General features: G+C 37.7%; 1 protein-coding gene and 1 non-coding gene across 2 annotated transcripts; both read left to right on the top strand.

Moving 5' to 3' along the window:
- The first annotated feature begins 744 nt into the window (after positions 1-744).
- LOC127421504 (protein misato homolog 1-like) lies at positions 745-14,959 on the top strand. Its single transcript, XM_051664593.1, has 14 exons — positions 745-946; positions 3,093-3,222; positions 3,519-3,588; positions 3,711-3,786; positions 3,862-3,925; positions 5,698-5,863; positions 7,004-7,118; positions 7,264-7,398; positions 7,679-7,831; positions 9,468-9,599; positions 9,913-10,097; positions 11,430-11,534; positions 14,071-14,183; positions 14,274-14,959. The coding sequence occupies exons 1-14, from the start codon at positions 863-865 to the stop codon at positions 14,525-14,527; spliced, it is 1,782 nt and encodes a 593-aa protein (XP_051520553.1). The 5' UTR covers positions 745-862; the 3' UTR covers positions 14,528-14,959.
- A 1,627-nt stretch (positions 14,960-16,586) lies between these two features.
- On the top strand, positions 16,587-16,750 carry LOC127421667 (U1 spliceosomal RNA). Its single transcript, XR_007894034.1, has one exon. It is a non-coding gene; the product is annotated as a U1 spliceosomal RNA (small nuclear RNA).
- The last annotated feature ends 762 nt before the right edge of the window (positions 16,751-17,512 follow it).

Consider the following 17,512-nt stretch of genomic DNA (forward strand, 5'->3'; position numbering starts at 1 on the left):
ATTAATAATTATTCCAAAGTAATAGAAAATAAATATTGTTTTATCAAATACATATTTTTACATATCATACTTTATATATATATATATTAATATAATTAAAATACAAAATATATTATATTATATATGTAATATTATGATATGTATATTATATAATATTTTATATATTAACACATAATACAATATATATTTTTACATATATTTTATTAAAAAAAATATAGAAATATATTTGTTTTAGGGCTGTCAATATAATAATAATAATTATATATATATATATATATATATATATATATATATATATATATATATATATATATATATATATACACTTTCATTTTTTAACAATTTTTATACAGACCCCTTTGCTACAGATTAAAACCCCTTGACGAGACAAATTCAGCTTTCACAAACCCACAGAAACAGATCATAACAGATTGTCGCTTCTGCTGTTGTTCTGATATGAAAATCACTTATGCAGCATTTTTAGTTATATGTTAGTTATAGTTTATTTATGTCTCAGATAAACATAAATAAACTATTAGATACAGATTTACTCATGTTTTTGAGAACATCCAGTGTTTATAAATGTTGTTTACGGCGCTCGCGACACATGTGCGCGTCAGGCACGCTGAAACCAAACTACAGCACAACCTAATTTATCAGTTACTACAACCAATCATCGCGCTCCGTCAGCTGTAACAGCCAATCACAATCGAGGACTTTCTAAGTGACGCCCACACACGGAAGTTCTTCTGTCACTGATGGCGTGTGAACTGCTCTGTATTTCTCGAACACACAATGAAGAAGATCACGTTCAGTTTTTACTCAATTAATGTTTAAGATGTTTTAAAATCCACAGCGCATCATGAGCAGTCTGTGTAGGGAGGTAGTCACACTCCAGCTCGGACATTATTCTAACTTTATCGGGACACACTGGTGGAATTTACAGGTGACTTTAATTTATAACGTTATTAAACTGTAATAATCCAAATATCACGTCGATGGACCTGTCATTATTGTGTAATTAGTCGGGTACAGATTGCTGTGTAGGTGCACCCTTTCTAAAAGTTACCATGGGAACCAGTTTCCTCCAAATAAACACTATTGTTAGTACAGTTAAACACGTGTTAGCCCCCAAGATCATATGTGTTTAACAGTAGTAACAATAATTGAGTTAATTATTTTATTGTGGGGGAAACCATTGTGATCATGATCATTTGTAGCTGCAGAATGAATCACAAGAACTGTAGTCTATCCATCTGCCTGTGTAATCTGTCTGTCTGTCTGTCTAGTGTTTGTGTTCTGTCTGACTGTCTGTGTAATCTGTCTGTCTGTCTAATGTTTGTGTTCTGTCTGTCTGTGTAATCTATCTGTCTATCTAATCTGTCTGTGTAGTCTGTCTGTCTATCTAATCTGTCTGTCTGTCTGTCTGTGTAATCTATCTGTCTATCTAATCTGTCTGTCTGTGTAGTCTGTCTGTCTATCCATCTGTCTGTCTGTGTAGTCTGTCTGTCTATCTAATCTATCTGTCTGTCTAGTGTTTGTGTTCTGTCTGTCTGTGTAATCTGTCTGTCTGTGTGTGCAATCTATCTGTCTATCTAATCTGTCTGTCTGTCTGTGTAATCTGTCTGTCTGTGTAGTCTGTCTGTCTGTGTAATCTGTCTGTCTATCTAATCTCTCTGTCTGTCTAGTGTTTGTGTTCTGTCTGTCTGTTTGTGTAATCTGTCTGTGTGTAATCTATCTGTCTATCTAATCTGTCTGTCTGTCTATCCATCTGTCTGTCTGTGTGATCTATCTGTCTGTGTAGTCTGTCTGTCTGTCTGTCCATCTGTCTGTCTGTGTAATCTGTCTGTCTGTGTAGTCTGTCTGTCTGTCTATCCATCTGTCTGTCTGTGTAATCTGTCTGTCTGTGTAGTCTGTCTGTCTGTCTATCCATCTGTCTGTCTGTGTAATCTATCTGTCTGTCTGTATAATCTGTCTGTCTATCTAATCTCTCTGTCTTTGTAATCCGTCTGTGTAGTCTGTCTGTCTGTCTAATCTGTCTGTCTGTGTGAGTGTGTAATCTATCTGTCTGTCTGTGTCTGTAATCTGTCTGTCTATCTAATCTGTCTGTCTGTCTGTCTAATATTTGTGTTCTGTCTGACTGTCTAATTTATCTGTCTGTCTGTCTGTCTGTCTATCTAATCTGTCTGTCTGTCTAATGTTTTTGTTCTGTCTGTGTATTCTGTTTGTCTGTCTGTATAATTTGTCTGATTATCTAATCTGTCTGTCTATCTTGTCTGTCTGTCTAATGTTTGTGTTCTGTCTGTCTGTGTAATATGTTTGTCTGTGTAATCTGTCTGTTTATCTAATCTGTCTGTCTATCTGTCTAATCTGTTTGTATATAATATGTCTGTCTGTTTATCTAATCTGTCTGTCTGTTTATCTAATCTGTCTGTCTGTCTAATATGTTTGTCTGTGTAATCTGTCTGTTTATCTAATCTGTCTGTCTGTGTAATCTGTCTGTTTATCTAATCTGTCTGTCTAATCTCTCTATCTAATCTGTCTGTCTATCTAATCTGTCTGTCTAATCTCTCTATCTAATCTGCCTGTCTGTGTAATCTGTCTGTTTATCTAATCTGTCTGTCTGTGTAATCTGTCTGTCTGTCTAATCTGTCTGTCTAATCTCTCTATCTAATCTGCCTGTCTGTGTAATCTGTCTGTTTATCTAATCTGTCTGTCCGTCTAATCTGTCTGTTTATCTAATCTGTCTGTCTAATCTCTCTATCTAATCTGCCTGTCTGTGTAATCTGTCTGTTTATCTAATCTGTCTGTCTGTCTAATCTGTCTGTTTATCTAATCTGTCTGTCTAATCTCTCTATCTAATCTGTCTGTCTGTCTAATGTTTGTGTTCTGTCTATTTATCTAATCTATCTGTCTGTGTAATCTGTCTGTCTAATGTTTGTGTTCTGTCTGTCTATCTGTCTGTGTAATCTGTCTGTCTATCTTGTCTGTCTGTCTAATGTTTGTGTTCTGTCTGTCTGTCTGTCTGTGTAATCTGTCTGTTTATCTAATCTGTCTGTCTGTGTAATCTGTCTGTCTGTGTGTTTCTGTAGGATGCGTCTCTGTGTTATGACCCAGATGTGTTGGCGAGTGAGCTGCAGAGTGACGTGTTGTTTAGGGAGGGTCTCACTCTGTGCGGTCACGTGACTTACACTCCCCGACTCATCGCCATGGACCTCAAAGGTAAAGGTCATCATCCTGATCTGACCCTTAACCTCTAGGACAGCTTTCTACATTATAGAAACGAATGACTGTCCCAGAGACAGCGTCTTTAGATATTTACCTAAATAATTCTGGGATCATGTGACGCATATAGTTATGAGAACAAGAATACACTCTTTAAAAACGTGCATTGATCAGATTATGCCCGACTGTTGTTCTATTCTTGTGTGATTTATTAATGAAACATTATTAAGAGTGAGTACAAAGTAAACGCACAGATCTGAACGTTGCTGAATATTTATTGTTAATTTCTTCAGGCAGTCTTCAAACATTGAGGCGAGAAGGCAGTCTGTATGACACAGACAATGAAGCAACAAACTTTACCTGGTAAACATGTTTGTGTTTTTGTATATGTACATGTATCTGTGTGTCTACATGTTCAGAATATGTTTGTGTCTTTATTTGCTTTTTTACAAACTCAACTATTGAAGTTGTCTTTCCACTTTTAGGGAAGGACAGATTATGACACATAAAGCAAACCCACCCACCAAAAACTCTTTCTTACAAGATCTGGACATGCTAGATGTAAGTGTGACTGCTGAGTGTTTTATTATCTGAGAGTGACGCTTTCTGAAGATTCTCTGTGTTTCTTTAATCTAGACAGGAAGTTTAGTCGCAGAATCAAATTTCTCTTGGCCTTCTGCTCAGACGGAGCGCTGCTCAGGTGAGATTGACCTGAGAAATGGAATGGGAAAACAGCCATTAATTGTCATAAATATAATAAGTGAATTAAAAGAGATCAGTGACAGACTACATCAGGTTTCATCACTTGCGAAATGTGTGAAGAGTCAGTCCTAAAGATCGAAAAGCAAATTTGTTTGATTTGTGTGCAGCGGTAACAAAGCCTAACTAGATAACAAACGTTGATATTGGAGTGACAATGCCTTGGTTGAAAGTTTAAACTTTTAAAAGTTCTAGTTTATACAGACATTACACTAAGACAAACAACCAGCTACTGTAGGTAGATCAGATAATCTAAGATTGATATATGTTTAGCATGTAGCTAAGTGTTGCTTTCATGTTGATATGCATTGCTATCATGTTGCTAGGCATTGCTAGCATGTTTTAGCATGTAGCTAGGTATTACTAGCATGCTGCTAGATGGTCTTAGTATGCTGCCATCCATTGTTAACATGTTTTAGCATGTAGCTAGGCGTTACTATCATGTTGCTAGGCATTGCTAGCACGTTTTAGCATGTAGCTAAGCATTGCTACCATGTTACTAGACATTGCTAGCACATTTTAGCATGTAGCTAGGCATTGCTATCATGTTACTAGATATTGCTAGCACGTTTTAGCATCTAGCTAGGCATTGTTAGCATGTTGCTAGGTGTGGCTAGTATGCTGCCAACCACTGTTAGCACGTTTTAGCATGTAGCAATGCATTGCTATCATGTTACTAGGTATTGCTAGCATGTTTTAGCATGTAGCTAGGCATTGCTAGCATGTTGTTAGGTGTTTCTAGTATGCTGCAATCCACTGTTAGCACGTTTTAACATGTAGCTTTGCATTGCTATCATGTTGTTAGGCATTGCTAGCACATTTTAGCATGTAGCTAGGCATTGCTAGCATGTTGCTAGGTGTTGCTAGTATGCTGCCATCCACTGTTAGCATGTTTTAGCATGTAGCTAGGTGTTGCTATTATGTTGCTAGGCATTGCTGACAAGTTTTAGCATGTAGCTAAGCATTGCTAGCATGTAGCTGTTTGTTGCTACCATGCAACTAGGCATTGCTAGCACGTTTTAGCATGTAGCCAGGCATTGCTAGCATGTTACTAGGTGTTGCTAGTACACTGCCATCCACTATTAGCATGTTTTAGCATGTAGCTATGCATTGCTATCATGTTACTAGGTCTTGCTAGCATGTTTTAGCATGTAGCTAGGCATTGCTAGCATGTTGGTAGGTGTTTCTAGTATGCTGCCATCCACTGTTAGCATGTTTTAACATGTAGCTATGCATTGCTATCATGTTTTTAGGCATTGCTAGCACATTTTAGCATGTAGCTAGGCAATGCTAGCATGTAGCTAGGCATTGCTAGCATGTTGCTAGGTGTTGCTAGTATGCTGCCATCCACTGTTAGCATGTTTTAGCATGTAGCTAGGTGTTGCTAACACGTTTTAGCATGTAGCTAATCATTGAAGCTATCATTAGTATGTTGCTAGGTGCATTAGCCTGTTTAGAAAGAGAGGATGGATGGATAGATAGATGGATGTAAGTCTATGAGATTTTCCCTGTTTTTGATCATCTGCTGTGCAGAAACGGTAAGTCTGATCAGTTAGAAAAGATATAGTTTAAGGTCTTTGCAGAGTTCGGTGTCTGTAGCTTGAAAGCTTTGTCAAGCCAACATAATAAACATTGTAACTTTTATTATTTGAGAAGTTGTAGCAACATAACAAATAAACATGAAATATAATTTGATTTCTTTTACTCATAAAGTTACCAGCACAGGAGCGAATGTTGCCGTGGAGACGGTGAACAGCAGGCTGGAGCGGATACAGAAATCCTATAGGCTGGAGGGAAGTGTGAGGGTGTGGTCAGATTTCCTGAGAATCCACCTCCATCCTCGCACCATTTCTGTCATTAACCAGTTCAATCATGACGGGTGAGGAGATCAAATATCACATTATTGGATGTGTTTTCTGAAATTGAACCAGTTCAACCATTTAATGGAAATACCAAAGTTTGCTTTTAGTTGATGTTTGTTTGCTTTGTGGTCATCTTTATGCTAGTGTACTTCTAAACACTGACAAAATGGACCAAAAATATTGATGACTTTTCTTATGTGCACAAATGTTTGTGCAAAGGAACGCGTCCGTCTTTTTCTACGTAATCATGCGTCTTTGATGGTTGCGTCGTCTCGCTGTTTTTGCAGCGTGATTTTCAATTGAAAAGGAAATTCATCCTTTCAAATGCGTCTCGAGACGCTCACGTTCTGTTTAATTTGTTGCATTGCGTTCGTTTCAGCCCAAGAATGTTTGTCATCATACGTGCTGCGAATTTCGAATTTTACTGTGATAGCCTTATAGCAAATCATGTTTTATAGTGAAGAAATATATGTACGTTTACTTTTGAATTAATGACAAAATTCAGTAGGTGTATTATTTAGTCCTCACACACTTCTGAAGCCTGAAAATATGCAAATAAAAATGCAATATGCGTTTTGCTGCTTTAATTATTGGTCGACTTACATTTGACGTATTCAATATTTAGTTCGCTCGTTGACAGCAGTTGTTTTCTCGGGTGCAAAGAGAAACAGGAAGTGCTGCTGCTTAGCCTTTGTTTGTAAACAGAAACTTTTTTATTGACTTCTAAGAAAAATGAAAATCCGTTTCAATCATGCAGTCCCAGTTTTCTTTTTTAAACACGGGAAAATTGCATTTGTCAGACCATTTCATGGAGTCTTTAAGTGATTGGAATGATTTGGATTGATATTGTATTTTAGTGTGTGTGTGTGTGTGTGCACATGTGTGTACTAAGGTCTATCGGTGTGTGTGTGTGTGCACACGTGTGTACTAAGGTCTATCGGTGTGTGTGTACATGTGTGTACTAAGGTCTATCGGTGTGTGTGTGTGTACATGTGTGTACTAAGGTCTATCGGTGTGTGTGTGTGTGTGTGTGTACATGTGTGTACTAAGGTCTATCGGTGTGTGTGTGTGTGTACATGTGTGTACTAACGTCTGTCGGTGTGTGTGTGTACATGTGTGTACTAATGTCATTTGGTGTGTGTGTGTGTTGTCCTCAGTGAATCGGAGCGTTTGGAAGCGTTCGGTCAGGGGGAGACGCTCTTACAGGGTCCAGTGTTGGAAGATCTGGAAGATCGGCTTCATTTCTTTGTGGAAGAATGTGACTATCTGCAGGTAACCATGAGAACTGCCTTCATGATGCAAATGAAACTAGAAAAACAACAGTACCACACAAACTCTTTTATTGATATTATATCCACAGATATCTGAACATTCTGTGCTATGAAATATCTCTCTGTTTCTCTGTTTCTCTCTTCAGGGCTTTCAGGTGTTGTGTGATCTTGCTGACGGCTTCTCAGGCTTGGGGTCAAAGGTCACAGAATTGTTGCAGGACTCTTACGGAGGTCGCGGCATCCTCACATGGGGCGTGGCTCCTGTCAATCATCCAGACACGGTGAGACGATTCAACTGTTCTAGAACTAAACAGCAGTTTATTTATCATCAAATATAAACGTGCAACAAACATAAACATTATTGCGAACATTGTGCATGCCTCACTATTTTTATTAAACTTGTAGTACTCTACAGTGTCAGTCATTTTCCCATTAAAAGGCATTATTTGCCCCCTGGAGTAGATTTTTTTAAGGGGTATTTTTGACCTTTATGAGGGCACATGTTTTCTATCATACGCAGCAGTTTGAAGTTATTTAAAGACATTTTTCTCAAATCGACAGAGCTCAATAAAGGAGTTGTACCATATGATAAACTGCGCATTAGGAACTGTCCAAATGGCCAATCACAGCTCTTTCTTCTGCCCTCTGACCCTGAGGGGGGGACTGGGGAGACGGCCGCCTCCACCCACCACTTTCCCCCTGATCAACTATGATGTAAGTCTGTTTCGTTTGACTCTTTCACTGGAATCTGTAAATGTTTTAAGTAGGACGTCAATTGATTAAAAGTTTTGATGGATTCAATAACACGACGTTTTTATGCTTTTATTTGGAACACAGAGACAGTACAGGGGATGTAAAACAGCAAAATAAATAAATGATTAAGAATAAGGCACTTTAATAAAGTTACAATAAAAATAAGTACATTTAAATTATAAATACATATAACACACTCAAGCAGTTACCTTTCTAATGAGTCCATCATTCTTTTCAACAAAAGAGATGTTTTTATCACTTTCTTGTTAGATGAAGATTATAGGGAGTCATAAAATCATTTTAAATCAATACAAAAAGGCCAAATTAATTCATCAAATTAATCACATATATCAATATTAGCTGCAAAAGCCCCCAAATTCAATATTAAATGATTATAAATATAATATACATAATCAGATATTCACATTGTATTTTTGTGTCAGTCAGGATAAGTAAAGCATTGATAAGACAACACAAAAAGTGGCTTTGGAAGTCAATATAGTTTCGTTTTTATTCCCAAACCATTGATCAAATCCTACAGTCGTAGTAGTTAGAGGAATACTGTGCTATTTTTTTTAAATTGTCGATGTATGTACATATGCGTCAGATGGATGTTTTTGAAGCATCTCGTTGGTTTTCAGCGTCAAAAATGGCGCTTTTTTAGGACGCTGTGTCAAGTGGAGGCCTGCTCTCCTGCGGGACAGGAGTTTTTTTATTTATCCCCTTTTCTCCCAGTTTGGAATGCCCAATTCCCACTACTTAGTAGGTCCTCGTGGTGGTGCGGTTACTCGTCTCAATCCGGGTGGAGGAGGACAAGTCTCAGTTGCCGTCAATCTGCGCATTTTATCACGTGACTCACGTGACTCGTTGTGCATAACACCGGAGACTCACAGCATGTGGAAGCTTCACGCTATTCTCCACGATCCACGCACAACCTACCACACCCCCATTGAGAGTGAGAACCACTAATCACGACCACGAGGAGGTTACCCCATATGACTATACCCTCCCTAGCAACCGGGCCAATTTGGTTGCTTAGGAGACCTGGCTGGAGTCACTCAGCACACCCAGGATTCGAACTCGTGACTCCAGGTGTGATAGTCAGCGTCAATACTCGCTGAGATACCCAGACCCCCAGGACAAGTTTTGATTGCTGAGTGCGGGTGCGGCCGAGAAGACACGTGTGCGCGGGGAGCAGGAGAAAGAAATTACTCACGGGACTCCCGCAAAATATAAATATCTATTTAGAATAATTATTTTAATTCTGTTAAAATAATTCTGTCTTTCATCTCATTCTGTGACTGCTCTTAAAGTGCGCTGACTGCCCCCTGCTGATGCGGCTCATAAAAACATGTACTTTAATTGCTCCAATGGTAGAAAAATATGTACTTTTTTTTCATGGAATTTATGCATGGTTCAGAAGGGCATGATTAATTGCACAAATGTTTTTAATGCATTATTTTTTATATAATTAATCACACTAAATCATTAATGTGCTAAATTGACAGCCCTAGTTTTAAGTATCTGATGATCTAGTGTATTGTAAAATTCATTTTTAAATGATTTCTCTCTCCACCTGTCACCCATCCTCTCTCAGCCGTCGCTGTGGTATCACTCCAGCGCTGTTTTAGCTTTGGCGTTGGACACCATGACAGCGTCGTACAGACTGAGACAGAACCGCGTCCCCATGTGGCAGCTGTCAGATGCTCTGGCTGTCTCAGGAAGGAAGGTCAGTTTCACCAGTGAATTTTCAGTGTCATGTAATCTTCGTTCAGAATGTTTTACTTTCAGTATTGGCAAGGCAGCACTGTATTACCACTATTATTTTGTCATATTTCTGTGATTAATTTAGCTTCAATCACTTAACATACCGACTGCAGTCACGTTATGATTTGTTGATCATTTTTGCACCCTAAGTTTGAAAATCTCCCTCTGACATTGTTAAAACATTCACCATTTCAAATGAAATCAAAGTCAGTTACATTATTGTCTAGACAGTTGCTGATCATTTTAGTTTTTTTGCAAATCTGTTCGTTTTCCAGGTCGTTTCAGCTTACGGGTCTGTTCCGTTTCCCATGATGCATGGCAGCTGTCTCCCAGATGCTCTGGACGCTTTTGCTGACGTGTTGCCATGGAAACCCCTATCAGCTTGCCCTGAGCTTGGTGACGGACGCTGTTTTAGCCAATCAGTGACTCTGAAAGGGTTAGAGGGGCAGAGCTTAGTCAGGTGAGACTTTTATAACACTCTTTTACATTATTTACATTATTTAATCCAGATTTTATTTATTTATTCATACATTGCACATATAACAGAAAAATAAACATCAAAGAATATAAAAAAATACAGTAATAAGGGACATGGGTAGCTCATCGAGCATTGACGCTGACTATCACTCCTGGAGTCACGAGTTTGAATCCAGGGCGTCCTGAGTGACTTCAGCCAGGTCTCCTAAGCAACCAAATTGGCCCGGTTGCTAGGGAGGGTAGTCACATGAGGTAACCTCCTCTTGGTCGCTATAATGTGGTTCTCGCTCTCGGTGGGGCGCGTGGTGAGTTGTGTGTGGATGCCGCGGAGAATAGCGTGAAGCCTCCACACGCTACGTCTCCGCGGTAACGCGCTCAACAAGCCACGTGATAAGATGCGCAGATTGACGGTCTCAGACACGGAGGCAACTGAGATTCGTCCTCCGCCACCCAGATTGAGACGAGTCACTACGCCACCACGAGGACTTAGAGCGCATTGGGAATTGGGCAAATCGAAAAATAAAAAATTAATAACCTAAAAACAATAGCATACATACAATTAAACAACCACAGATTACATCATATATATGATTCTTAGACCACTAACCAAATAGCTTTTCTTTCATCCCAAAAATGTAATTAAATTATTAATAACACTTAAAGTGTTAAACTAAACTCTCTTTAAACTTTAGAGGAAAGTCCCAACCGTTATATGTAATTTGCACAAAGGCTCACAACTATACATCATACATAAATAAAGTAATTTAAATGTCGATATTTTACAGTGGAAAGAAAACCTTTATCAATCTCAATTAAAAAGCGAACTAATTTTGCCAACATGTATTTTCTACCTGTTTGAACGCTTGTCAATCTCTCTAACATGTAACTGTAATAAAGATACACTTTTAGTGCATGAAGAGTTAAAACTTCAAGATCAATAGTTTTAAAGATATACTGTATATACTTTCCCAACCAAAATAATACTTGAATTCAACAATATCCAATTAATGTGTAGATCTGTTTTACACGTTAAATTGAAATATGTGTAATCTTTCATAATGTAATAACTTGCTCCACCTTTAAAATTATTTTCCTTTTCAGCTGATGTCAATCAATCACTCTTATTTTTCAACTGCCTGCCATGTAGTGACACGTTTCACCAACTAATCAATTCTTGATGCATAAAATCAAGTCCCAACCGACTGCCGTGCATTCTTGACTTATAAGTGCTCTCTTCGTTGTAATGAGTGTGGCTTGTTGCTATTGTATGTCCATTGTGAAAATGTTAGTTGTGGTATTTTTCTTTCTGTCGCAGTCCTATCATCCCGGGGAAAGAGCCGTCCACTCCTCTGCACTCTGAACGCTCTGGAGAGGACGTACTGGCAACATACGTCAGGTTACATTACCCATCAACACTCATGTGAGTAATACACACACTCCAATGTATATAATACCTCCTCAAGGTGCTAGGGTTGTCATGATACCATATTTACATTAGTTGGTACAAATATTATTCATCGCAATTTCAAAACCACTAACTGTTTTGTAATTTAATTAAACGTTGTTTCATGTAGAAGTAGACTGATATATCGGTTTTACCGATTAATCTGTGCCGATAGTTGCTTTTTGGAACAATCGGTTATTGGCAAAAAATCTGTGCCAATAGTTGCTTTTTGGAAAAATCGGTTATCGGCAAAAAATCTGTGCCGATAGTTGCTTTTTGGATCAATCGGTTATCGGCATAAAATCTGTGCCGATAGTTGCTTTTTGGAACAATCGGTTATCGGCATAAAATCTGTGCCGATAGTTGCTTTTTGGAACTATCGGTTATCGGCATAAAATCTGTGCCGATAGTTGCTTTTTGGAACTATCGGTTATCGGCATAAAATCTGTGCCGATAGTTGCTTTTTGGATCAATCGGTTATCGGCATTAAATCTGTGCCGATAGTTGCTTTTTGGAACTATCGGTTATCGGCAAAAAATCTGTGCCGATAGTTGGCAATATTTTTTTATTATTACTCTGTGTTCATCAATCTCTCATCATTGACAATATTCATCCATATTTTTATCCTCACTTCAATGAATATTTCGTTATTTCGATTACATGATCAAGTGTTTTAAATTTAAGCGAAGGCATGCAAAAAAAACTAAATGGAAACATGCCCCGTCAGCACGTACAGTACATCATTTCTCCAATGTCACATCTTGTGAATAATTTAAATATAGAGCTAAATGTAATTTCAAAAGTAGAGTCCAGGGTGTAATCTGTGTTGGTTTATAGCTAAAAGTCCCGCATTATGCATCAAATCGTATTTTTTTCTGATTATTATTGGGATTTTGGTTGAACAATCATCTACATCTGGGATTTTATTCATTTTGGACTCTTGTAGCCTCTGTGTCTGTGCCCGTCATAGTAAGGAAAGACTTTTTTTAACATTTCTATGAATCTGTTTTATAAACTATCGGCCGATTAATCGGTTATCTGCTTTTTCCATCACCTTAGTTATCGGAATCGGCAATCTCGATCTCGAATCGGTCGATCTCTAGTTTCAAGTATTCTTCAAGACAAGTAAACAGTCAGTTATTCAATATCAACTCATTAAAAACAACAGATACGAGATTCAAATGAAGAAAACAGGGCTTTAAGTATTTTTAGGTAGTATTCAAGTAAACATTCAGAAACTGAAAATGGTGATTAAATGTAACATAACTACTTAAATCACTGTTATAGTCTTCAATGTATGTAATATTTATTACAGCTACTAAAGTTATCCAGCCAAGCGCTGTTAATGGTTTTGGCTTTTTCTTAATATTGTTGTTTGATTTTATTAGAGCTGTCAATCAATTACAATTTTTATTCGAATTAATTACATCATATTTCGATTAATTAATCGCATTTAATCACGTACCAGTATTTACTGAGAAGGCCCCCAAATAAGGTTAATTTAGAATAATTAAAATTATGATATGTAAATATAATACCTAGGGCTAATATAGGCCTAATAAATATTATAATTCAGATCATTTAAATACATAACATAATATTGTGGCATTGGACAATCTAAAGCATTTAGACAATCCAAAAAGTGGCTTTAAAAGTCTAAATATATTGTTTGATTTATTTCCATACAATTAAACATAATCCTTTTATTTCCCAACCCTCCTCTGCTCTGTTTTTAATTGTTGGTCTATGCACTCGTGTGTCAGATGGATGCTTTTAGAGGGTCTCAGTTTGGTTATGTTGCATCTCACTAGTTTTCAGCGCCTCTACTCATAAGCGCTGTTTTTGGACGCTGTATTGACTTAAACATGGTTTGAAACTCTGAAAAACGCGTCTCGAGATCCCTGCATTCTGTTGTGCTCGGTCCAGCTGTCTTTGAGCACAAAAACACGTCTGTGAAAGTCAGTGCTGCATGCTCGTTGGTTTGACGAGGCGTGTTGACTGTACAGCTGGAGTTGCGCTGACTGCCCCCTACTGCATTAAGGTGATCTTTGATATGTCCACACACGTTCAGTTCTCAAGTCTAGCCGAAGTATACTTTAGACTAGATTATATTTTTCATATAATTAATTGCACTAAATTAATGTTAAATTGACGGCCCTAATTAATATAGACCTGCTGCTGACTTGTATGTCTATTTACACTGAAAGTCCTAATGCACAGATCTGATCTTTCGGTACAAATCGAATGTCCCGCTGTTTACTTTCACTTTGTACATTACTGACTGTATTTACACCAATACCTCGGCAAGATGCCACCTGCTAGTCAGACAGCGGGAACCAAAATTAGTTGGTGCTCAGTATAATGGGTAAATACTGGTATCTTTTGAATTTTAGTATTGACTTGGTACTGAAGAACCAGTTATTTTGACATCCCTATTCAAGACTGATGTCAGCATCTTAGCACACAGATGTGATTGCGTCCTATCTCTCTCTCTCTCTCTCTCTCTCTGTAGGGCAGTTCAGCTGGTGTCCAGCCCCAGTAAACTCACTCCTCCATTCCCACAGATGTTTAGTCCAGCTCTGAGTCCACAAGGTTTCCTTCAGAACCAGTCTGTACCTCCTGACAGTGAGTGAACTTTCCTCTGGTGCTTTAACACCTGTTGTGTTTTGGAGTCTCTCCCTGTCCCTGTTTAACTCCTCTCTGTGTCTCAATCAGCTGCTGTTCAGCCAGTCTCTGGTCTTCCTGTCCTGACGTCTCTGCAGTCCAGTCCAGCTGTTGGTGTCCTGCTGTCTGATCTGCAGAAAGCGTGTGCTGCGCTGGACCTGCGACGCGTGGCCCCCAGTTTCCTCTCTCAGGGGCCTGAACTCGGCGAGCTCACAGAAGCTATGGAGCAGCTCCGCAACCTCGCGCACTGCTACCGCCAGGATCACCTCGGCTCTTCATCAGACGATGATGATGATGATGACTAGAGATTATGAACAGATGCTGTACAGTCCTCCGCTCGGAGTTCAGATCACCCGGTTCAGCTCTGGTTATCTGTAATGTCTGAATGGCCTGTTTCTGGAGAACGAGCTCCATGGCATGTTCCCACTGGGAATTTTGGGAATTAAGCTGAATTAATGCACTCTACAATAAAAGCCAAAGCAAGTCAGAGAAAGTCAGAAAGAAAACAGCTGCGCGTCAGCTGTGCTTCTGTGTATTTAATCCTCAATAAACCCATAGAGCTTCATATCACACATGCAGAAGAAATGTAAAGTTCTACGTTGTGCAAAATAAATGACAGATCAACAAAATGAATGCAGTTCACAAACATGCCTGTGATAACCTGCAAAACGGTTCCTGTTAAATATCAGAAATGTTACAGTCATGTACCTTTCACCAAATAAAGGTTCCTGAAAATCCTTTTATTTTGGTTCCCTGTTTTCGCTGTAAGTAAAACACACATCTAAAATGACTGAGACTTGTATTATTCAGTTCGATTATGAAGGTTGAGCTCTGTCGGTGTGTATAAATCGAAATAAATCCGTTTAAATTGGGTTTATTAATGCAGATGTTCATTTTGGCAGTTCTGGTGCAAATGGTTCAGCAGTTTCATCACGTGCATGAGAAGGTGTTCATGTTAATTAGAAATCCAGTCAGCATTAGCATGATCTAATTAATATTCATGAGCGGGACAGTTGAGATGACTTTTGATGGGGTAGAGATGTGATTCAAGTGTTTCTTGGAAGTATTTTCAGATTTTAAACTGTTTACTTAATTTTGTCGAATCTACGTTGAGAAATGGTTGTAAACTTGTTGAATTTTGATTAAAACCAGTGAAAAGTCGATTCTTGGCTTGATGAGGGACGTGTTGCATCAGACTGAGAAATTAAGTTTTCATCCTTAAAGCTCAAATAACACAAAGATGCATGTTTTATATTCAGTCATGTTGATGGAGAATTAAAGCAAGTTTTCAGATCAACCTTTAGTTTAAGTCATTTTTAATCAATATTTATTCAACAGCAGATATTGATTAGGCACAATTAAATATTGATTAGGTATGATTCAATATTGATTAGACATGATTAAATATTGATTAGGGATAATTAAATATGTATTAGGCACGATTCAATATTGATTAGGTATGATTCAATATTGATTAGGGACAATTAAATATGTATTAGGCATGATTAAATATTGATTAGGTATGATTAAATATTGATTAGGGACAATTAAATATGTATTGGGCATGATTAAATATTGATTAGGCACAGTCAAATATTGATTAGGGCCGATTAAATACTATTGATTAGACATGATTAAATATTGATTAGGGATAATTAAATATGTATTAGGCACGATTCAATATTGATTAGGTATGATTCAATATTGATTAGGCATGATTAAATATTGATTAGGCACGATTACATATTGATTAGGAAATATTAAATATTGATTAGGTATGATTCAATATTGATTAGGCATGATTAAATATTGATTAGATATGATTAAATATTGATTAGGGACAATTAAATATTGATTAGGCATGATTAAATATTGATTAAGCACAGTCAAATATTGATTAAGCACAGTCAAATATTGATTAGGGATGATTAAATACTGATTAGGCACGATTACATATTGATTAAGGACGGTTAAATATTGATTAGGCACGATTAAATATTGATTAGGGACAGTTAAATATTGCCTAGGCATGATTAGGGACAGTTAAATATTGCCTAGGCATGAAATGTGTCATTACAAAACTGATGATAACAGCAGTACATAATTATTTCTGAGGTGATTTTGCAGTTGATATGAAAGTTTGCGGGTTTAATTTTTATCTGTAAAGATGCAGATGATTGAACTGTTTCTTTTAATCAGTCGATATAAATGTTTTAAGGTTTTATCATCGTCAGTGATTGTGTTTTGATGTTGCAGATGCTCTCGGACATTTATTTAATTAATTGTGTAGTTGCAGAACCACATTTAACCAAATGAGGACCATCAAGTGAAAGAATGAGTGACTGGTCTGATCTTCTTCACTTCATACTTACCTGACAGGAGATCATCATGATCATGAAGGTGGGTCTCTCAAGGTGAGGGTCAGTCATTGCACTCAGACTGCTGCTGACCTTTGAGAATTCCTCAAATGTGGGAATCTCGACTGAATAATTTCTGATAGTAGGGGACTGCATTCACGCTCTTCCTTGATCACATGGTCAAAGTTAGAATGATCTGTGATTATTATTTTCCATTTTCAATGAGTTTTTAATCAACATCAGTCCTGATCATAACTACCAAATATTCTTTCATTTTCAGGATTTTAACCCTTTAAATGCCAGTTTGTTTACATAATGCCACTGTTGTTTATTACACACACATTTCTCAGTACACACATACAAAACACACACACAATTTTAGCTGCATCATTTATTCAATTGGCCTGCAGTGCTCTATAATACAGCAAACAGAGAATAGGGGAAAAGCATGTATTTGCTCCATAGGCTAAACATGAAGAAAATGGCGCCATCTGGTAGAAAATATTAAAAATGTAAATTTTGAAGCCAGGGCTCCGGAATGAAAGCATAATATCACAGAATTCATGATTTTATGCTTTAATGGCACTGGGATCAAATATTGCAGTTTTTGTGTAGTTGTTTACTGGTTGAGAATACTAGTGGTCATATCATGCCCATAAGCCGATTCTCGATTCCCAACTCCTCGGAATCTATTCTTTCTGGAATCGTTTCCCAGCCCTAAATAGAATCGCTTGATTAAACGTGTCTTTGTGTTCAGAAATGTGTCGCAGTGTAAAGCTTAACACAACGTGTTGCTTTCTGCATATTGTCGTAAGGGGCTCAATAGCGGCATTAAAATAAATATTCTGTCTCATGTCTACTAGTGTCAAAGCACAGCAACAACAGTTTGAAGACTTGCAGATCATGTTCGATCTGAAATGTTTAAACTTGGCT

Source organism: Myxocyprinus asiaticus, chromosome 30, assembly GCF_019703515.2.
Source record: "Myxocyprinus asiaticus isolate MX2 ecotype Aquarium Trade chromosome 30, UBuf_Myxa_2, whole genome shotgun sequence".
Lineage (NCBI taxonomy): Eukaryota > Metazoa > Chordata > Actinopteri > Cypriniformes > Catostomidae > Myxocyprinus > Myxocyprinus asiaticus.